This window comes from Heteronotia binoei, chromosome 2 (genome assembly GCF_032191835.1).
Source record: "Heteronotia binoei isolate CCM8104 ecotype False Entrance Well chromosome 2, APGP_CSIRO_Hbin_v1, whole genome shotgun sequence".
NCBI classification, from domain to species: Eukaryota; Metazoa; Chordata; class Lepidosauria; order Squamata; family Gekkonidae; genus Heteronotia; species Heteronotia binoei.
In genome coordinates, this window is record NC_083224.1 from 77,015,291 (window position 1) to 77,038,886 (window position 23,596).

The 23,596-nt window shown below is 43.0% G+C and overlaps 1 protein-coding gene across 26 annotated transcripts in view; it reads right to left on the reverse strand.

Moving 5' to 3' along the window:
* The window catches only part of NFASC (neurofascin), a 351,530-nt gene that overhangs the window by 164,511 nt on the left and 163,423 nt on the right, over window positions 1-23,596 (reverse strand). For 25 of the 26 annotated variants that reach the window (XM_060231340.1, XM_060231335.1, XM_060231354.1 and 22 more), the window contains exons 4-5: window positions 14,503-14,520; window positions 1,320-1,425 (exon numbers count right to left, since the gene is read on the reverse strand). In XM_060231340.1, the coding sequence (XP_060087323.1) occupies window positions 1,320-1,425; window positions 14,503-14,520 (124 nt within the window). The remainder of the gene's footprint in view (window positions 1-1,319; window positions 1,426-14,502; window positions 14,521-23,596) is intronic. The other variant, XM_060231339.1, reaches the window with a different exon arrangement.

Sequence of the window (23,596 nt, forward strand, 5' to 3'; positions counted from 1 at the left end):
CACTGAAAGTGGATTGAAACTGCATTATTTAACATGTCTGATTGACTGCTTGATCTACAAGAGAAATCAATATTAACATTTTATTAAAAATGGTTTTCTTGGCCCTCCTAAAAACCAGCAATGAAGAGCTCTTGAACAAAGCAGGAATCAAGTTTCACCTTTAAGACCAACCAAATTTTATTGAGAACGTAAGCTTTCGTGCGCTCTCTAAGCTCACTTCATCAGATGAGGGGATCAGTTTGGTTGGTCTTAAAGGTGAAACTTGACTCCTGCTTTGCTCAACTGCTTCAGACCAACATGGCTGCCCTCTTGGATCTACCTCAATGAAGGGCTCTCTTAGATATACAAAGGAAGTTCTCCCTTTAACTGACAGGTGGCCATGAAGAAGGTATGAGAACAGGCTATGGTCAAAAATGGCACTCTACATGAGGGTACAACTTGAAGAAACTTATCTGCCAAACACCCTTGGCATGCAGGCTCATAAGGGAAGATATCTTACAGGCATTTAATATACTTAGACTAATTCCTTGATACCTGAGCCGTTTAACAAATACACTTGCAAGTTGAAGGAATAGCACATATTTCCTTCTGTCCCATGAGAAAGCTATGATACACTGACCCATAGGATATACAGGGCCAGTGTGTGGGAGCTGGCCAAGTAGGTGGTGGTCTAGGGAGCCACCTGGCCTAGGGGCGCCAGGAGACACCCCCTCTCCTCACGTTCTGCCCGTGCCCACTGCATTCCCAATCTTGCCAAGGCTGCTTGAGCCTTGGCAAAGTTGGGGGGGGGGGCCTGGCAGCAAGCATGCTCAAAGCCCAGCCCTCTCCCGCTTCAGAGGAAGCTGGGAAGAGGTCTTTCCAGCTCCCTTTGAAGCGGGAGAGGGCCAGGCACAGGGCTTTGTGCCCCAATTATGTCACTTTTGTGGGGGGGGGGTACAGGGGCGGCCTGGGGTGTTAGAAACCCTAGTACTGGGCCTGAAGATATATTACATCATTTCTAGTCTACCTTTTCTAATCACGATTAGAAAGTGAAGTACATGGAGCTGCAATCAGTAGCTACAAGAAAGGGCAATCAGTAACCAGTGTTCCCTCTAAGCTGAGTTAGAGCGAGCTAGCTCACAGAGTTTTAGCCTCCAGCTCACACATTTTTGTCTTAGCTCAGGAAGATGATCCCAGAGGACAATAATTTATGCAGTAGCTCACAATTTTAATGCCAGTAGCTCACAACTTTAATACCAGTAGCTCACAAAGTAGAATTTTTGCTCACAAGGCTCTGCAGCTTAGAGGTAACCATTTTTTAAAAAAAAAACTTTACTCACATGGGGAAGGGGTTGCCTTTGGCTTCACATTCAATGATTATGTTGTCTCTTGGATCTACAATATAATTCTTCACAGACTGCTTTGTAATAGTGGGGGGCTGAGATACTGAAATGAATACACAGGAGAGAGACAGAGAGAAAGACAGAGAGAATAGATGGGGAAAAGGTAAAAATAAAGAATGACCATTTGTTTACCATGTGGAGTAAAATATTGTTGTGCATTGAAAAACTTTCCTGATTATATAAATGGCTCTTATTATATACCCACTGCACATTCTAGGAACAAAACAATTAACTGCACAAACCCCACATTCTATGATATTTTAAAGTAATTACTTTATATTACTGATGCGGGACTTATAGCTTCCCTGGCATCCAATAACCCAAACAATCACAGACAAACCATGCAGATAAACTTTATTGTACTTGGGCATTCAGAAGGCATAACATAAGCTATCAGCAGTTGAATTACACATCGTAATAATCAAATGTACTTTACGCACACTCCCACAACTACAACAGAAGACCCCAAACAGAAGATGTTTTCAATCAGCCAAGGCTGTTTTCTCTCTTAGGCTGTTCAGCAGAAGAAACTGTCTCTGCAGAGCGGTCCAAGATTCTAAGTCCCAATTAGTGTGGCATAATCTGACACAGAAGGAGTCTCTAGTTACCCCCTGGTTCAGATCAGCAGCGTGGGCGGAAAAATCCACAGTTTATATAGGCAGTAATGACATCACACACCCGGCTACTTGTGTCATTCAGTTGTGCTTCTGATGTCACCAATTTTGCAGCCAAATGTAAATAATAAACAATAATGGCTGGGAACGCCTCAGGCAACCAGTTCCCTAAATCTAGTTGCTGGGTTCATGCCAATGGCTGCCATAGTGGTTGCCCTCGTGCCCAGTAACCTAATTTGAAGCCGTTAGTGTAGTTCTATGGTTCTGAAAGACTGAGACACTGAGACCTCTGGTGGACAAATGCTATAACTGCATCTACAATAATTCTAATAGCCAAATTCAAAGAGAATTATAGAAACGTAAGATGTTCGTAGATGTTTGAGAAACTTAATGCCCATTTCATAAGAAACCCAACCCAAAATTCTGCGCCAATCACATCATAAATTCTCTATATTTTGTTTTAGATTTCATGATTACTGGAGACAAAAAATCACAATTCTACAGGAAGTTTTCTTGTATAAGCCCTTCTAAAATGAATATGAGCTTGGCAAAATGAACAAATTTCCAAGCAGATTACACTCACTGTCCAGATTCAAAGCCATATTTTGCCCAGCATTTCACAGATCAAAATAGAGATATGCTTGTCTATAACTGGATGGACCTTTTCTTGGAATGGGGCCTTCCGTTAAAGCCATTTTCTTTGTGAAAAAATGTATTTATCATGGTCTCACATATAAAACTAAACATTTATGAACTCTCTAGAAAACAGACAATATGCACCACATCTTGTTCTAATGAAGTGAAACATATAATTAAAAGACCAGAACAAAATTGAGTGAAAAGTTTTAAAAATATATTGGGGAATACAAAATAAATATCCAACAGATGAAAACAAGTGCCCTGTCAATGAAACATTTTTCTGGAAACAGTCATAAACCTGCAGTTGTCATATATGAACTACAGAAAGAAAAGACAACCTATTACTAAAATCAGAAGCACAGTGAACTTTGAGGCTACAAACCAGGAACCCGTAAGGAATAAATGAAGACTTAGAGCTATATTACTATTGATTTAACCTTGAAGGGATGCCAGATGTACTTATTTCTTTGCCTTTATATATAGTGAATATAGTGACAAACAGATTCACTGGTCATGTCTTAGGAGTCAGAATGTGTGTCTATTAAAACCACTCAATGAATTAGTTCAGCCATGAAGGAAGGGTTCATTTCTAGATTCCTCCCACTCCTTCAAAATCTTACTGATTTTGCAGGCAGTTCTTCAGACTGTCACCAATTCTTTTGCAGTGGTTTGTCACATGTTTTAGTATGGCGTATATTGGAACAGAATACTATTTTTAAAAGGTTTTAACCCTATCATTATATTTGATTTTTTTTGGGGGGGGGGACTTGGCTTTTCTTTAAAAAATTGAATTTTAGGGTTATATGTGTATAAGCAGCATTTATCATGCTGTACCTTTTATTGAGTTGGATCCCAAGTTGTTTTTCCATAAGCAGGACACTTCTTGGGCAAATGAAGGGTGGAATGGGGGAATTTTCCCTGATTGCATTGCAGAGCCTCAAGCTGCACCTTGAGTTACCAACAGGCTCCTATCCCTTTAATAGAAGTAGCACTGCCAGGCTTCCTGCTATGGTGGGAGCCCTCCCACTGGCAGCACCCTTTGCCCAATACCAATCTGAGTGGCAGCAAGAGAAAAGAAAACAAAAAATAGTGACATTGGTGACATCTCTGTGTCACTTCTGGAACAACCCAGAGGTGAAATGGGACGTCCAAGTTTTCTCTGGAAGTGATGTAGAGGTGCTGACATCATGCCCCATGTCTCCCCCTGCCCCTCCCACCAGTTGCCTGGCAACCCTTTCCATCTTCAGCTTTCCATCCTTCCCTCCCTGGCAACCTTTCACAAAGAAAAGTTGGCCTGAGTTGCAGAGTGGTTGCTGGCATCAGGCTCTGCTGCCCAGTTGTGCGATGAATTCTCATCCAGTGTCAGATTTTGGATTATTCTGTACTCCTAGGATTTCTTTCAGGGTTGTAGAGAAATACTTCCTATCTTTCTCTAGCTCCATTTTGTGGCTGTATTGAGCCACACTATGGACCAATTTGGAATTAGTTACACATTTTCAGATTCCCATACAGAAAAAAATTAAACATACTTTATAAATAAACTTCTTGTTGCATTTTAGTGGTTTTGCTCTCAGGTTTTTTTCCAAATGATCAAAGCAATAAAGCAAGGCATATGCTCCAAGGCACCTCAAATACATATAGAACATGCATATGGGCATGTTTTGTATCTATACTGCTTAGAAGACATTGACCACATTTTACAAACGAGGGATACTATTGGTGAGATACATTAATATATACATCTGCTCTGAATTTATGTAGAATTTTTTTCTCTACTGCTACAAGACTCGCACCTTTTCCCTGTCCACAAACTTTGAAAACAGGGTTTAAAGAACATATCAACCATGCACTTTCCTCTTTAGAAAGGGAGTACTGACCCCACTTCTGTTGTCAAACTACAACCAGAAAGCCCATACCTTATGTTTCTTTCCATGCCCCAATTAGGGCTGCCAGGTTCAATTCAAGACATATCTCGGGATTATGGGGGTGGAGCCAAGAGACTTTGGAGGTGGAACCAGGAGCAAGGTTGTGACAAGCAAAACTGAACTCCAAAGGCAGTTCTGGCCATCACATTTAAAGGGACTGAGAAGTCTGAGAAGCCATTTTGAACAAAAGCTTCACATGCATCCTTGTCTCTTGATGTACTTGGAAGAGGAACATTCATGTCATTTGCTGCTAACTGACAGATGTCACAATATGCTTTTTCCATTGCCACATCGTAAGAGAGCCATTCATAGGTTTTTTTCCCAAGTATCCTGCTACTGTTGTCCTGGCTTTTGCTTCCCATTACTCCAGAATGTTGTAGGTAGGGATAGGCATGAACCATGGAAATAGAAGTTTGTCCCGGATTGTGAGGTCACATAACCACAAACCTCCCCATTTACCAAACTGGTTCAGTTTGTGAGGTCCAGGGAAAGAGCTGTGATCTTCTCTCCCTCCTTTCTGCTGGCAGCAGCTCCCCAAGACCAGCAGAATGGAAGGGTTGAGGGGATCTTACAAAACCAATTGAAGGGAATGCTCCCTTTAAATGGATTTTGCAAGTGGGTGCTGAGTGTGAGTGAAGTCTAATAAGCACTAGTTCATTCATGGGTGGCACCCAATTGCAAAAGCCATTTAAATGGAACTTTTGCAAGCTGATGCACCCTATGCTGTTTTAGCACATGTACCGAATTTTGTTATGTGTTTAGAAAAAGCTTTATTCTACATGGAACTTTTAGTTTTCCTCTGAGGATTTCTGCCCCACTTCCTTCTGATCTTTTTTTCTCCTTCATGTAAGTGGTTAAATGTGTCACAGTGGTTTGAGACTGAGGTAAAAAGGTCATCCACATCAGGTCAAAAGGACAACAGAAGGCATACAACTGTTGAGAAGCAATGAAAACCTTGCACGTTCCCCTCATGAAGGTTCAGTATCCTTCTAGGTGCAGAAATGCATAAGCATTGCCCGTGATATGACAACATCACTTCAGGTTGCAGTAGAAGTAACATTATAGTGTCAGTAAGATGGCAATTATTCTCCCTCCCATTTTTCTCCTGTTGAAGGGTGGCAGGAAGGGTTGGCCAGGGTGGGAGATCCCCTTTCTGAAGTGGTAACCTGGTAAGCCTAGAACTGATGGAAGGCTAAACTAAACTCTGCCCTTTTGCAAATTCTCTTGCCTTCATCACCCCAGCCAGGGCCAGATTAACAATTAAGACAAATAGGCACTGGCCTATGGGCCCCACACCTTTAGGGGCCTGGGCTGGTTCCCCCCCCCCCCATTTCCTCCCCTGCTTGCAGCCCTCCCAGCCTGTACACACAGCCAGCAACTGAGCCACTCTTTGCTCGACTTGCCTGGTGTGGCTGCTGCTGGCAGAACTGTCGTTTGCCCCTCTCTGCCTCTCCCCCATAGCTTTGTCAAAGGTGCTTTTGAGAAGGTGCCTGCAGGCTGCAGCAGGGGGCACAGGCAGCAGGGTGGGCGCTCCTACTCTGAGATAATTTGCAACCCCCCCCCTCAGATTTTGACTGCCTAGGGCCTCCACAGGGTTTAATCTGACACTGCCCCCAGCCTTTCAACTGCAGCTTTGGCTGGCTTTTCCCAATCTTGATAGTCCAAGAGAAGTAAAGAGAACAAGCACACAGTAAGATCTGCAGTTTGCAATAAGGCTTTTGGAAGAAAGATTATTGGGGGGGGGGGATTGGGGGTGGCTCAGTGAGTACTTCTAAAATACTACGTATTGTTTCTTCATTTGTCTCAGATGACCACCTTAAGAAATGCAGCTTTCATGCTCAAAGCATTTCAGTAGCACTGTACAATATTCAGAGTGGCTGTTGCCAACCTCCAGGTTGAGCCTGGAGGTTTTTTTTTCAAATTACAATAGATCTCCAGGTTTCAGAGATCAGCTTTCACAAAGAAAATGGCAGCTTTGAGGGGCAGACTGTATGTCATCACATCCAGCTGAGCTCTTCCATTTTCCCAAAAAACTTTACCCTCCCCAAGCACCACCATCAAATCTCCAGAGCTGGCAACCGATATAAGACTTGAAAATAAGCTTTCAGAGAGTTTTTCCTCTTTACCGGATGAAAAATGAGTATCAAGTTTATGTAACCTCAAACACAGAAAGAATGCAATTTATAATTAGTTATTATGAGATCTGGGGACGCAAGAGTGGATTTGTAGTTTAAAATAAGATTGACCTTTGCTGGCCTCCATTTCCTCTACTGTGTGCCCTTTCCTGAGACCTGCTGAGTTGCATCAGCAACAGTGAAGACATGCCAAGTGCAACAACAGTGGCATGCAGACATCAGCAGAACAAGACCTCTGGCAATGACAGTGGCAGTGGGAAGGCATGTATGCATCAGTAGTGCAAGAGCACTGCCATGTAATATCTGCAAAATGACAAACCAAGATAGCAAATTCAAGCACAACAAGGTCATCATGACTGAGATTGTGTCACCCTAAAAACTGATATCTGGACCTATAAACTTGTCTATGCCAATCAGAAGAAGAAAATATTGGATTAATATCCTGCCCTCCACTCCGAATCTCAGAGGGGTTCACAATCGGCTTTATCTTCCTCCCCCACAACAGACACCCTGTGAGGTGGGTGGGGCTGAGAGGGCTCTCACAGCAGCTGCCATTTCAAGGACAACTTCTGCCAGAGCTATGGCTAACCCAAGACCATTCCAGCAGGTGCAAGTGGAGGAGTGGGGAATCAAACCCAGTTCTCCCAGATAAGAGTCCACACACTTAACCACTACACCAAACTGGTAATCAGCACATGGGCAGCAAAGGAACTTCCACAGAAGGCCAAGTATGTGCTGCACCTGTTTGTGAATGCACATGCATTTGAAAATATGTATTCTGTGCCACAAAGCCACTGAACAAGATCAGAGCATGCTGTGTCACATGTGCTTGAAGAGTAGCAAACACTTAATGAAATGACTCAAGCAAGCAAACAGTGGAAGGTTAAACCTCTCACAATTACTGAGCTAGCAGGGAACTCCACGGAACTGGATCTACATGTTTTTTTTTTGGGGGGGGGCAAAATTAAAAAATGGTGCCCCCTTAAGGGCCATTCTATCTTACAGTCCCATATAGGCTTCCTGTCAAGTCTGTATGTAACTCTGGCTCAGTCAGAGAGCATTCTGGGTAGAACCAAAGTATATTAAATTGCTGCTAGCTCGTACCTTCCCTACCCCTCCCTTCCTGTAGTGAGTGTCCTTGCTTTAAAATTGAAAGATGTGAAAGTCTCCTGATCCGAAGCTCAACCGTCCTGGCAACTTTGTAACCAGATGGCCGAAGAGATTCCGGGAGACGGGGAGCTTCCCTATGAGGAAGGGGAGCAAGAGGTGCCCTGGCACGTCTTGGACACCAGGAGAGCGGCTGCCTCCCCTCCGCAATTCCAGCTGGTGATCACCCCTCGGCAATACCACCAGCGGACCTCAACCACCACCATGGACGAGGCGCCGGTCCGCCGGGATGCCATCATGACTCGCCACATGAGGAGGGTGCAGATGGCCGAACCAGAACCCCCCAAACCGAACACCCGCGAGCCGGTTGAGGTGGACAGCATCATCGTCGTCCAAGTACCCGAGGACGACCCCAAGTGTGCCGGAGGGGGGAGAAGAAGAACCACTGCCTACAGACATGTCCAAGGAGGACGCTCGCATGTTCCGAACAATGGTTCGAAAAGAGGTCGAGGGGGCGATCAAGGGGCTGAGAGGCGAGATACAAGCAATGACTGCTCAACTTCCCCGCGCCTTGGGATTGGGCGGACCCAGGAGACCCCAGCCGGCCCCACAACCTCAAACTCCTATCACCCCGCTGCCGGCAGCGCCCCACGTGAGAGGGCCGGGGCCGAGACCGGTGGGCCCTGCCGCCCCGAGGGACGGGGGGCGAGGGAGAGAGCTGGAAGCCACCTTTGACGGGGACCTGGAGGAGGTGGACTACTTTGCTATCCAAGCGAACAGCTACATGTACTACTGGGGAAATACCTTCCCTGACGAGTTCAGCAGAGTGGACTACTTGGGCTCGAAGCTGAGAGGGGCTGCGAAGCGATGGTACGCGAGTCTGTACGAGGCCATGAGCCCCGAACTGGACTATGTGCAAACCTTTCTCCAGGCTCTGATGGCTTAGTACAAAGACCCCCTCCAAGAGACGCGCACACTGGCGGCTCTCCGAGACATGCAGCAAGGGTCCCGATCCATCTGGGAGTATGCTGCAGAGTTCCGGGCAAACGCGGCGAAGGTCTGGGGGTGGAGTGAGCTGATGAAGATCGAACACTTCACTCAGGGCCTGAACGCCAGCATCCTGGATCGAGCCCTTACCCAAGCCAGGCCCACCACCCTAGTGGGATGGATACAACTGGCGGGGGGAGTCGAAACCAACATGAAGCGGGTGGCGATGCAGCACCAGCACCAGTCGGGGAAGAGCCAGCAGAAACTGCCCCCCCCAAACCCAAGCCAAAGAAGCCGGCCGGGGGAGGAGGAGCGGCCGCGGGGCCCCGCAAATGCTTCAGGTGCGGCGATTCAAACCACCTGGCCTCCAGCTGCCCAAACCCCCCTCCTCCTAAGGTCCCGCAAGGGGGGGCGAAGACCAACGCTCCAACCCTCAGGAAGCTGACCAGCCACCCTAAGGAAGTGGTGAAAACCAGCGTCGCCATGGCTGAGGAGCCAGACGAGGAGGTGCTGCTGTCAGCGGAACTGGGAGATCTGGCCTGGGCGGCTGAGCCAGTGGGAAACGAGACCGACCTGCTTTGAAGGGTGCCAGCCAGCAGGTCGAGCCGGAAGAGGCACCAGTGAGGGTGAGAGTAATGGGACGTTTGTATTTTGTAACAGTGAAACTGCTGAACACTAACCTGGAAAGGTTCATGCAGGTCTGAGCCTTAGTAGACTCGGGGTGCAATCGAGAACTGATATCCCCCCAAATAGTCAAAGCACTGGGGCTCGAGAGCGCACCACTACCTTGCCCCATGCAGTTTGAACAAATGGACGGGTCAGTGATGCGGGGGGAACCCTATAAACTAGAGACCCAGCCCTGCCCAATGGGGATCGAGCATTGGGACCAGGAATCTTTCGTTATTGCTGCATCCTGCTACTACCCAGTGGTCCTGGGGGTGGGCTGGCTAGAGAAGCACGAGCCCCACATTAGGTGGGGAGTGCAGACCATCAGGTTCATAGACCCCCTTTGCGTGAATCACCTGTGGAATCCAGCCTGGGGCCCACGAGCTCCAGTAGCCAAGGAACGGGCGTGCCTGTCTGTAGAGGAGGTCCACGCTGTCCCGAAAGCCTACCGGGACCTGATGGGGATGTTTAGTGAGCAGGGAGCCAACCAACTGCCCCCCATCAGGACACGGACTGCGCCATAGAACTAATCCCAGGGGAGACCCTACCACGAGCAAAACTGTACCCTACGGGGTGGGCGGAGAAGAAGGAGCTCCGTAAGTTCCTAGACCAGAACTTGGAGAGGGATTTCATTAGACCGGCTACGGCTCCACACACTGCCCCAGTCCTGTTTAGGAAGAAGAAGGATGGCTCGTTTAGATTTTGCACAGACTTTCGCAGGATAAACGCAATTTCCACCTCTAACACCTATCCCATCCCCCTCATCCGGGACTTGTTGAGCACTGTGTCGGGGGGGGGGAAGATCTTTACCAAATTGGACTTGAGGGACACGTACTTCCGAGTGCGCATCAAGGAGGGAGACGAGTGGAAAACAGCATTCAATACGCCCATGGGACAGTTTGAGTACCTGGTCATGCCCTTCGGACTGCAGGGGGGGCCCGGGAGTGTTTATGAACTTTATAAATGATGTGCTCAGAAAGTTTCTGTACCGGGGGGGGGGGTGTACCTGGATGACATCATTATTTAGAAGAAGATGAAGAAGAAGATATTGGATTTATATCCCGCCCTCCACTCCGAAGAGTCTCAGAGCGGCTCACAATCTCCTTTACCTTCCTCCCCCACAACAGACACCCTGTGAGGTGGGTGGGGCTGGAGAGGGCTCTCAAAGCAGCTGCCCTTTCAAGGACAACCTCTGCCAGAGCTATGGCTGACCCAAGGCTATGCCAGCAGGTGCAAGTGGAGGAGTGGGGAATCAAAACCCGGTTCTCCCAGATAAGAGTCCGCACACTTAACCACTACACCAAACTGGCTCTCCAGTTTACTCACAGGACGAACAGTCCCATGTGAAACTTGTGAGAGAGGTGCTCAGCACCTTGCTGGAGCACCAGCTCTAAGCTAAGCTATCCAAATGCGAGTTCCACCAGACTGAGCTAGACTATTTGGGGTTCCGTGTGTCAGAAAAGGGGTTGGCAATGGACCTGGCCAAGGTACAGGCGGTATTGGAATGGGCTCCCCCGAGGACACGTAGACAGCTCCAATCATTCCTCGGGTTCGCAAATTTTTATAGGACCTTCATAGAGGGGTTCACCCAGATCGCCCTTCCTTTGACAGAGCTCGTAAAGACAAAAGGGAAGGGGCCCGATGCCAAGCAGCCGGGAGCCCGTCTAAATTGGACTCCGAAGTGCCAAGCGGCCTTCGACAAATTGAAACACCTGTTCACTAGCGAGCCGTTTCTGAGCCACCCCGATGAGCAGCGGGCCTTCATTGTGCAATGCGATGCCTCCGATGTAGCCGTTGGCACCATTCTCATGCAGAAAGACGAAGGGGGGAAGTTGAGACCATGCGCCTATATCTCCAGAAAATTCTCAGGGGAGCAGAGAAATTGGTCGGTGTGGGATAAAGAGGCATTTGCAGTAATGTTCGCCCTCAAAACATGGCGGTCCTGGTTGGAGGGGGCAAAAGTGCCATTTGAAATCTGGACCGATCACAAAAACTTGGAAGCTCTCACGGGGAAACGAAAATTGAGTGAGAAGCAAATCCGGTGGGCGGGGTTCTTTTCCAAATTCGATTTTACTCTGCGATACATCCCAGGGGCAAAAAATTTCTTGGCGGACGCCCTCTCGTGGCTTCCCCAGCACGAGACCCAGAGGGAGGACGTAGTAGACTTCTTTATTCTGCCCTCCCAAGTAGCGGCCATGGTCACTACCCGATTGCAAAAGAGGAGGGAGCTGGAAGGGCTGGGCAAGGAGAAGTTGGCTGTGGAAACAGAAAGGGAAGGGGAGGAACGGCCCGATGGAGTGCAGAAAGGACAAGATGGATTATGGTACAAAGGGAAAAAACTGTACGTCCCAAAAAGCTTAAAAGCAGAGGTGTTACAGTTCTGTCACTCAAATAAGCTAGCGGGGCACTTCGGTAAAGACCCTGCATCTGATTAGTAGGCAGTTCTGGTGGCCATCCCTAAAAAAGGACGTGTCCGAGTACGTGGCTTCTTGCCCCATCTGCATCATGGCTAAAAGAAGGGGGGGGACTCTGGGGCTTCTCCAGCCCTTGGAAACAGCGAAGCGTCCCTGGTCAGTGGTATCGATGGATTTCATTGTGGAATTACCCCTCTCTCATGGGAAGACAGTGATCCTGGTGGTGGTAGATACTTTTTCCAAACAAGCTCACTTTATTCCTTGCGTGCAATTGCCCACTGCAAGGAAATTGGCCACGCTATTCTTTAACCACATGGTTAGACTCCACTCATTCCCAGACAAGGTCATTAGCGACCACGGGCCGCAGTTCTTTGCCACCTTCTGGCGAGAGTTCTGTAACTTGGTAGGGATTGAGCAAGGCTTGAGCTCTGCCTACCACCCCCAGACGGACGGACAGACTGAGAGAGTGAACGGGGTTCTAGAACAGTACCTACGCTATCAAAGAATTCAGGTTTTCACGGCTGGTAACATCATTAGGGTTTGTAGAATCTTTCGGGATCAAGTGCCGTGTTCTACTGGAGAAAGTTTTCCTTTCAGACGTTTCGTTCTCAGCTGCGGAGAACATCCTCAGTGGCGTTGCAGCCGGAGCAGGCGCTCAGACCTTCTTGGCTGCTGTGCATTGAGTGGGGCCAGGGCTGCTGGAGAGCTGCTATTTCTAGGCTGGAGGGGGTGTGATGAAAGGGCAATTGTTTTGTGGATGTGCCCATTGTTTGGTGGGGCTTCCTGGAAGGGTAGTGATAAGGAAACTGGCTGTTGAATGTGACCATTGTTCTGTGTTAATTGCTGGGAAGGTTGGAAGGGGTTTGAAGATAAGGAAGATGGTTGTTGACTGTGCTGATTGTTCTGTGGAATTTGCTGGTTGTTCTGAGACTTTCTGCAATTTATAGTCTGTAGGGTACCAAGATTGGTGGATGAAAATGCCTTCTTCCTTTCTGTTAAAATTGTGCTGGTGTTTGTAAATCTCAATAGCTTCTCTGTTCAGGCGAGTATGATAATGTGAGACCATAGAAAGGACTTCAGTTCTTTCAAAGTGGATGACGTGGTCTCCTTCTTGAAGTGCATGTTCAGCTACAGCTGATTTTTCTGGCTGAAAAGGGGTCTGGTATTATTTGGTGAAATGGAAACACTTCCCAGTCAGCGAAAATGAATGGGTGGCTCAGGGTGACATCTTAGCACCGGACCTGATCAAAAGATTCCAACAAAAGCATTCCACCAGGGCTGTGGAGGCGGCTTAGGGGGGGCAGTATGTCAAGTCTGTATGTAACTCTGGCTCAGTCAGAGAGCATTCTGGGTAGAACCAAAGTATATTCAATTGCTGCTAGCTCATACCTTCCCTACCCCTCCCTTCCTGTAGTGAGTGTCCTTGCTTTGAAATGGAAAGATGTGAAAGTCTTATCTGCGCGTTCTCAGGCCTGGCTCTCAGAAGGGAGTCAGGAGCCTGCTACGATCAAGGCCACTCAAGCCTGAGAACGAATTGGTAACATCAATGTGTGAATGTGCCCTGCATAATCCTCCCCCCTTAGGAATCCCTTTGAAGTGTCCCATATATGCAATGCATTTACAGGTTATTCTTTAGTCTTTCAATGCTGGCCTAGCCTCAAGTATCAGTATCAATAAAGTCATTTCTTTGTATCAACAACGACTCGTTATTGAATCTGCCAGCTTGACACTTCCCAATCCCCAGGCCCCAGCGGGGGATCCCCCATTTTGACAGGTTTCTCCCCGCCCCCAGCCAGCTGGCTGGTGGGGGAAGCCCTGCCACCACAGTCATCCTGTAGTTTTAGAGCTCCTGCAGGTTTAGAAACGTGCAAACAGTTTTTAAAATGTGTGACTTTAAGGCTGAGCAGGAAGCAGGAAACAGGAAGGGCTTCATGGGAAAGGATCAGTAACAGTTTCCTCAGAGAACGGCCCCTCCCTTTCTTTTGCTTTCGTTTTCAGAGGAAGTAAAGTTCTGTAGGAACAAGACCCAGTAAGTATTTGTGTGTTATGGCAATGGTGAGCAGTGAATATTACACAGTGCTGTCGCCTTTTCTGAAAGAGGAAAGTTATCTGTACAGGAAGTCAGGTTCCAATGCATCAAAATGATTCTTCAGTTAAGATTCATTGGGACAATAAGTTGCTGGCCAAACTCACATGTTTCACAGAATTTTTCTAAAGGTAAGAATGACTGGGTATGTGACAAAGGGCACTGCTAGTAAGTTCATATGATAGGACTGATAAAAGGCACTGAACAGTTTATATCTTACCAATGTCACACATTCCATTTTTCTTAACAATATAAATGCATCTAGGCTTCTACTGTAATTGGAACATTTTACTATACATTACCCCTGAGTTATATGCTTAAACTCTATAGTTCAGGCTGCAGAAACTCAAGCTTTCAGCTCTGAAGTCTGTATGTCAGTTTCCAGTCCCAGAAACCACACAGGTAATGCTAATCCTGGAGCCGCTTCCACTTTGGGCTCTTCAGTTCCCTTACAAGCTTACTGGTAAATGCAGATTTCTTCTGCTCTTTTTCCAGACACGAACAGACAGCTACTTCAGAGAAAAATAAGCCAGAAAGTAGGACTTACATTCATCTTGAATACTTGCTGTTAGTTCCAAAGTGTAAGCATAGTAAAAGAGAAAGAAAACACAGAAAGGGTTAATCTAAATTATTTTAGTTTTGAAACATTATCTGAATGGTTAATTCTATAATTTTAATAGTTATTAATATTATTAACCTAGGTGCACCACTACATTTTGTTAGTCTTTAAAGTGACTACTGGACTCCTTATTTGTCTTAATTCTTATAGCCAGATTAACACAATGTATTCCAGCATAAACTTTTGTGAGTCAGAGCTCATGTCATCAGATGCATCAGAACTACAACTACAGATTTCTTATAGGCCCTGTTCCAAAACCCTGTTCCAAAATTTTTTACTGGCCTGCAAAAATCGGGTAGGTGAGGTTTCCCCATAGTTACATAGAGATTTCATATCCTTTTAAATCTAATGCTTCTCTGTCAGGGTATCCAACATATTTGAATAATCAAGTAGTGCACATGCATGTACAAACCAGCTGCTAGTATGCCATTCTAGCATTGCTAAGTGATTTCCCATACATGGGTTTTAATATCTATCTTAGCTCTTTTTTAAAATCTCATCTGACCCTTGTTATAGGATAAGTTATAAATGTTATTGGCACATCATTTACATGATTACAAACATTTTAGCATTGCAGGCTGTTTATTAGGAATGAATATTCAGTGTAGAAATAAAATAATGATGTTGCATATCCAACAAAAACTTCCTACATGGCATTTGTCACTTGTTAGCAGCCTTTGTAAACACAGCTGAAGTCAGCATCATGATCATAACAACTTCCAATCTAAATTACAGGTTCATTATGTCAAAGATTGCAGCAACTATTGGACCATCAAATTAATTTCCAACACAAAGAAAGTGATGTTCAAAATTTTACAGCAAAGACTTACTATATATGGAATGAGAAATGTCAGGCGTTCAAGCTAGAGTCAGAAAAAAAGGAGGCACTAGCGATTATACTGTAAATTTACAAGGTTACTGGAGCATACTAGATAATTTCACAAGAAAATCAGTTTGTGCTTTACACATTACAGCAAAGCTGTGTAGATTGTGAAAAGCTATGGATGGTTTTAAAAGAAATGGGTATGCCACAAATTCTGATTGGTTTCATGTACAACCTGTACTCTGGTCAAGAGGCTATTGTTAGGACAGAATATACAGACACAGAATGTTTTCCAGTTGGCAAAGATGTCAGACAAGAATGCATTTTATTTCTCTGTCTCTTCAGTGTACATGCAAAACATATCATAAGGAAAACTGGATTAGATTTAGAGGAAGGTGGAATGAAAATTGGTGGAAAGACCATTAACAACTTGAGATATGTAGATGACACCATACTACTGATAAAAAACAGTAGAGACTTGAAACGACTACTGATTAAGGTTAACGCAGAAAGTGCCAAAGTAGGATTACAGCTGAGCATCAAGATGACAAAAGTAGTGGCTATACAATTTTAAGGCTGATGATGAAGAAATTGAAAAGATTGGCTCCATCATCAACCATAAGGTAGACTGTAACCAAGAAATCAGGAGATTCAGACTGGGAATGGTAGCCATGGAGGAGCTAGAAAAGATCATCAAGTGTTAAGGACATGTTGCTGCTGACCAAGACTAAGATTACTCATGCTATAGTATTCTCCATTACCATTTATGGGTGTGACATTTGGACAATGAAGAAAGTTCCTTTAAAATATAGTGCTGGAGCAGAGTTTTGTGAATACAATGGACCACCAAAAAGGCAAATAAATACTAGATCAAATAAGTCTGAATTCTCCCTAGAAACTAAAATTACTAAACTGATGCTATTGTTCTTTGGTCACATCATGAGAAGACAAAACTCAAGGGAAAGACAATAATGCTAGGAAAAAGTGAAGGAACATAGGAGAAGATGTATTGAGATGTACTGACTCCATAAAAGAAGCTACAATCTTCTCTTTGCAAGATCTGAGTGAGGTTGTTTATGATAGAATGTTCTAGAGGTTATTAATTTAAAGGGTTGACATTAAATTGGAAGCCATATTTAAAGAGACATAGTCTAATAAAGCTAAAATGATTATAAAATGTCTCAATTTATTTCATTCAATGTCGTATCTCCAAAAAAGCGTGGAAATATGTAGACTTGTTTTGAATGTGAAAGTGAAGCAATGTCAATTTTCTGAATGGGCAAGCAGGTGCTTAGATAAAGCACTAGAGCGAAACCAAGAGTTAAACCAGTTAATCCTGTTGTACTATTAGTTTTCGCTGCCAAAAATAAAAAAAATTGTCAGAGGCAGCTATTAATGTGGAAATCTGCAAGTCTACATATTTCCACACTTTTTTGGAGATATGACATTGAATGAAATAAATAAAGACATTTTGACTTCCGGGGTTGGATCATGGAGAGTTGAGTCACTTCTCAAAGAGGAGCTGACTGGAGCCTCTGTTCTGGGCAGAGAAGGCAACTTTAATGCCTGCTGCCTACTTTTCTCAGTTAGGGAAAAGGCCAAGACATGCTAAGGAAATTTTGAGGGGGTTTACTTTGGCTGACGAGGAGTCCCAGTGGGGTTCCTTTTAGGCTTTGAAGAGCCCCCGGTGAAGAATTGCATTTCAGCATCTACAGAGGGTCTCCGTGGTCATTAAATTGACTTAAACTCATCATGATTCAAGCTTTCTTTGGACTATTCTAACATCTTAAATTTATCTTTGGAAAGAACAGTGTAAAGAAGGATATATTTGGTTTCAAGGTAAGAAGATCTTTATCTATCATTCTGCGATTAAAATAAACTTTATATAAGATAAGGCTTGAAATTCGGACTTAATTACAACATCCTAAAGTTAAGAAGAAGGAAAGGGGGTAATTTCAGGACTTTTTAAATTCAAGAAACAAAGTTATAAGCTGAAAAACAACTTATGTTTGGAATACTTGCGGTTTCTGCATCGTCAATCTCTAGAAAACGAAACTAAAGCTTTCTTTCAAATAAATGAAAATGAGGACATTCAATTTCAGATAGTGTGGGATGCATATAAAGCTGTAATAGGTATTTTAATTACAATGAACAATAAAGACAAAAGAGCAAAAGAGAAACAAATGCAGGACATACAAAAAGAGATTGCAAAGAGAGAAAAGGAACTCAAAAAGAAACCGGGAAAAAGGAAATTTATAAGGGAGATTACAATATTACAGAATCAACTGAGATATTTGTTAAACAAAGAGGTTGAATGGAATCTTAAAAGACTGCAGCAGAAATCTTTTGAAGGAGCAAATAAGCCTGGAAAATACTTGGCTTGGCAAATGAAAAAGAAAAGGGAGAACAAATGTATTATTAAAATTGTATCAGGAGGTAAAGAAATTGTAGACCAAGCAGGAATTAAAAGAGAATTCTATAAGTATTATACTAAGTTATTTCAAGGCCAAAAAGTGGAGAAAAGAAAAATAGATGCATATTTACAGAAAATTCAGGTAAATCCCTTGACAGAAAATATGCAAAAGGTTTTAAATGAACCAATTGAAAAAACAGAAATTGAAGCAGCAATAAATTCAATGAAATTGGGAAAGGCACCGGGTCCAGATGGTTTACAACAAAATTTTATAAAGTCCTAGCAGAGACATTAGTACCAAAATTTCAGAAATTGATGAATATCATAAGGATTGATGGGAAAATACCAAACACATGGAAGGAAGCAGTAATTTTGTTGATACTGAAAGAAGACAGAGACAACACAAATGTAAAAAATTACAGACCAATTTCACTACTTAATAATGACTATAAAATATATGCTAGGATATTAGCAAAACGACTCAAACAGCATTTGAATAATTTTATTAAAGATGAGCAAGCAGGATTTCTTCCCAGGAGCCAAATCAGAGATAATATCAGAACTGTTATAGACATTATTGAATACTATGAGAAGCATTCTGAAAAAGAAGTGGCATTATTCTTTGCAGACGCAGAGAAGGCCTTTGATAATGTGAATTGGGATTTTATGTTTGCAGTTATGGAGAAATTGGGACTAGGAGAAGATTTTATAAAAATGGTATATACTGAACTTAAATTAAGCCTAAATGAACTAGGTAGGTTGCTCTTCTGCCCCGCCCTGCAGAATAGCCGAAGAAGCTGTTGTTTGATGAACAGATGGGTGTGGTGAAGACGGAGTCCCTCAGCCACAACAACCAGCCTTCTTGGAAGTATCTTTGTATTGGAACTTTGATTTCAAGTTGTTACCTTTAAGTTAGTGTTATAAAACTGTTTTCTGTTCTTAAATTAGTGAATAAACTGCTTTCTGTTTACAAACTACATTGATCTGAAATCAATTAAAGAACATGGATATTACAGATGCAATAACCCAAATGTACTTTCCTTCAACATTCTGCAGTCACAAACTCCATGTAACTTGTCAAGACTAGCATCCATGGACAGGCTTACTTTCTACGCATTTATCTACCCCTCAACCATCACCACATGCTGTGAAAATGAACTCTGACATTAATTATACATTTGTGAAAGAGTACTTTTGTCCTGAATTTACCCCCTACTGAATACTCAGTGTTTATTCAGGATTCACATATTCTACCACTGTTGTGCATAAGAGTACAGAAAATGGTTCCTACTTTCTCCCTTCACATTCATTTTATTTCCAATCTTTTTGGGATTTCATTATTGGTGTCAATGCATGCTTTACTACAGCATTGTCCATCCCTGATTCCGCATCATTTATAATCAAATTAAGACTGGTACTATTTAATGCAAGTCCTTGGGGGATTTAAGTACTCACTTCCAATCACTGTGGTCATTTAATCTTCCCTCTGTTTCCTATTGTTTAATCATTTAACTTTAAGAGGATCTGTCCACTTAACCCATGACTACTAAATTTCCTTTGGCCTGCAGTTTTTGAAAATATTTATCTAGCTGGTTGCTCCCATCACAACATTCTTTTAAAAAAAATGTTGAGGCAGAACATCCCTTTTCAGAATGCAGATAATCTCTGGACACCTACCTTACTATTCTTTTCACAAGTCAACCCCTATTTTTCCATTTTTCTCTAAAATAATGTATGTGTATCAGTCTAAAACCTATTTTGTCTGACTACAGCTGATGCTCAGATTTGTTTAGCCATATTAGCAGCTGCACCTATAAGAACTTCCAGGGGACATTTGCTAGCTAAATGACACAACATTCAACACTGGCCTGACTGGTAGAGATTTGCTCTAACATGCATCCTTGCACCTGTAGGAAACACTAATCTCCATGAAGAAGAGAAGTTTTGTGGAGGCCTGTGGTTTGGTGGAATACAGCTCATTTATTCACAGAATCAGCAATTTGCACACTTATCATAAACCCAGAGCAGCTGTAGCTATTTATGTACCACCTGCTCGACTTAGTAAAACCTGAAGCCTTTCAAGTTCAAAAATGAGAGTGATGAATTAATTAATTGAGTCTCTGCCACAAACAATGGGCAGGCACCGGAGGGCTAGAGAGGCTGAGCACTTTCTGGGTTAAATAAAAGGAAGATTAAAAATCCAATTCCCTGGCAGCTTGTAGAAAGGAGAAAGGAACTCCAGAGCTGGTTGCCTTTTTAAAAAAAAAGAAAAAAGAAAAACCTTTGAAATGGACCCAGCTGGGTAAGGCAGATGTTTGCCTTCTATTGATTTGGGATGTACCACTTTTACAAGCTCCTGAGATGAGCAACAGAACTCTGAAGTAGGCAGTGCTTCATATGATTTATCAAACCACCATAACAAAATAACATACAGAGAATCTAATCTACTTTTTCAGCAGCCTCTCTCAAAAGAAGACTCAGAATTGGAAAGGTTCCAGTGAATCATCTTGGAAAATGGTTGGACACATCTGTGTGTGTGTGTGTGTGTGCGTATATATATAATCACAACTGATACCAAACAAAGTACTGAGTGTGGTTTGTTTGTTTTTTAACTTTTCTAAGGTCTGATTACACTTGGTTAGACAAAATGATTCATTTTTTCATTCCAATGGAAGAAAAAACCACTAACAGGAAGCTCCTTTTTTAGAAATCACTCGTGTTGAACTTCACTGCCCCTGTTTTTATTTCAGGAGGCTTACATATCAGAACAAGTGCCAAATTCTTAAAGTAGAAGCAGAAGCAATCAATCAAAACCTCTGTGCACAAAGTAAAATTCTTGATGTCCCTATAAATAAAGCTCAGTATTAGTAAGGAAAGACAAAGAGACCCTTCAATAAAATCCACAGAATAGAAAAACTGTGAGAGGCTGGCAATACAATACTAAGCAGATCTACAGTAGCCTAAGTTCATTCATGTCAATGAGCTTAGAAAGGTGTAACTGTTTAGGATTGCACTCTCTCTCCACTGAACTCTAGATACCACCAGTCATGGTGTTGTGATTGATGAGGAACCAATATTTGTATCGAAGCCCCAAGTGTACCATTTGGCAAGCATAAACACATTTCACATAAATACATTTTGCATAAATACATTTCACAAAGAAATAAAAAACAGGTTGCACCATTTGTTGTACACACAATCTCAAAAACTGGTGCTGTTGGACTCTGAGGTTTATTTAATCCAAGCCGCTTCAGCAGGGATAACTGACTTTTTAATTGGACATCCGCCACCTCAGCCAGAGGCCTGGCAGAACAGCTCCATTTTACAGGCCCTGCAGAGGATCCATGTGGTGATGAGAATACATGTGGTGAAACATGCTGCACATCATGACTACAGCATGAAGCAGTTTTTACACAGAAGCTGCTTCAGTTCCTTTTCTTATGGTGTTGTATTTATGCCAACTTTACAACACTATCCCTGACAAAAAAGCTTAATTCTCTGCTAAATCATGGTTCATTCCAAAGTCTTGTACATGTGACAGAATAACCCAGTATCAGTGACTGTGTTTGTGTCCACTAATTCAAGCTGGGGAATCCTGGCCTACAATATGTTGTTATGGCTATTATTAGGACAAATTAACCAAGACATCCTTCATCTTCTTTGATATAAATGCCTACTGAATTATTAATCTTCAGAAAAGGTATGATAGATAACAATTATAAGTTGTACTACACCACATTTTTTCTAACAGTAAGCCAGTATTATTTTTTCCCTGGAGTCAACGCCTACATGTTTCTCAATGACAGTATCTGCCTGAGAAGACAGTTAATGAGTCTCTCTTGTCTACTATGGAGCACCTCCTTATATAGTCTCCATGGCAATCATTGACAGCACATATATTCAAGACTTCTAATTATCAGTGGTAGATCAGTCAGTCCTGATCGGGCAGTCTATAGAATAGAAAAGAGCTTCATATTTAAGTAAAACCAGATAGGATGAATCCAAATTTTGGTGGCAATTAAAAGTGGATTATAATTACATAGCACTTCATAGTGTGAGGTAAACCAGTCCATACAGGGGAAGTAACTTCATTGGTGCTGTAGTGTTTCCCAAACCTAAGGCTGCAATCCAATGAATCCTCTCACTGCTGAGTAAATGCCCATATATTTCACATGTATGTCTATACGCAGATCTTGCATGATTTTTTTTATTAAAATGAACAGTAAGAAGTCATCAAGTATAACAAATTTTATCTTGTGACAACATATGCTTCATGTATCCAGAGTGGTCATTGCATGCCACTACATTTGTCTATGGAACTACATCTATATATAAAAAAGATTAAACAAAATATATCTTTAATAATACAGTGCACTTAAATAGTTAAATAAAACAAAACAGGCTTTTAGGCCATACAAGTAACACACGGTGCAGTACACATTACATCCATATATTCTTAGTGGCACACTTTGTAGTATGCACTGATTGGAACCAATAAAATTGGACGACATGTTTCAGCCACAAAGGCCTTCTTAAGTGATCCCAATTTAATACCACACTCACTATATGAAGGAGTCTGCATTGTAGTTAGCTGTGTAAGGTACTGGTGTGGGCATTCCAAATAATTACCGTGGCACAAAAATGCTCTGTGGGAGTATTACATTTGATCTTTAAAGCCACGCCTAGCAGAGTGAGAGATGGTGTACCGATTACAGCAGTTCCTTCACTTACATATACAGTGTGTACATGTATGATGCAACTGAATTTTTCCAGTCTCTTCTGTTAAGAGTATAAAAAGGTAAAGGTAGTCCCCTGTGCAAACACCAGTCGTTTCCAGTACAATGTATATGTACTGCAAAGCGCGCTACTAAGAATATACTGAATGTAATATGTACTGCACAGTGTGTTTGTTAGCCGTAGGGCTTAATGACCTATTTCAGGGGTGGCCAACAGCAGCTCTCCAGATGTTTTTTGCCTACAACTTCCATCAGCCGCAGCCAACATGGCCAATGGCTGGGGCTGATGGGAGTTGTAGGCAAAAAACATCTGGAGAGCTACTGTTGGCCACCCCTACCTATTTTGTTTTTTAATTAACTATTTAAGTGCACTGTAACAACAAAGATATATTTTGTTTAATCTTCTTATATATATGCTTGTGACCTCCACATTTTCAGTTCAGTCCAATTTTATTGCAGTCAACAACCAGATCTAACAGACACATTTTAGGTGTCCAAATTCCATTTTTAGTTGGGTTTTTTGCCCCTTACTTTGTTTTGCTTATGGAACTATATCCACCAGATTAAAAACACAATTATAATAAAAAGAAAGGAGTATTTATCAAGTGGCAATGTCATCACAGTGCAAATTTCAGAGGGCAAGCCATGTATTGCATCCAAACAAAGTCATGTTGTATCTTATGGGCTAAAAAAAAAAAAAAAAAGATTGTGGCATAAGCTTTCATGAGATAGAGTTCAAAAGATGAGGTTATGCTCACAAAAACCTGTGCCACAATAATTTTTTAAGTTATAAAAATTGCTTTAAAGGCTTTGTTGAGTGGCCACATTGTACATCAAAGCATTTAGTAAAATGGCTCTGTACTGCCTAGTGGCAGGATCTGAGAGCCAAACTAGACATGATGGCATCCTCATGGCTGCCATGAGGATGCCATCACCATTTTAAAATACTGTGAGGGCCCAGTTCTGATAAGGATCACAGTGCAGCAGGCTGAAGCATTCTTGTCCCCCACCCCAACCTTTGCACTTACCAAATGCTGATACAGCCTCCCT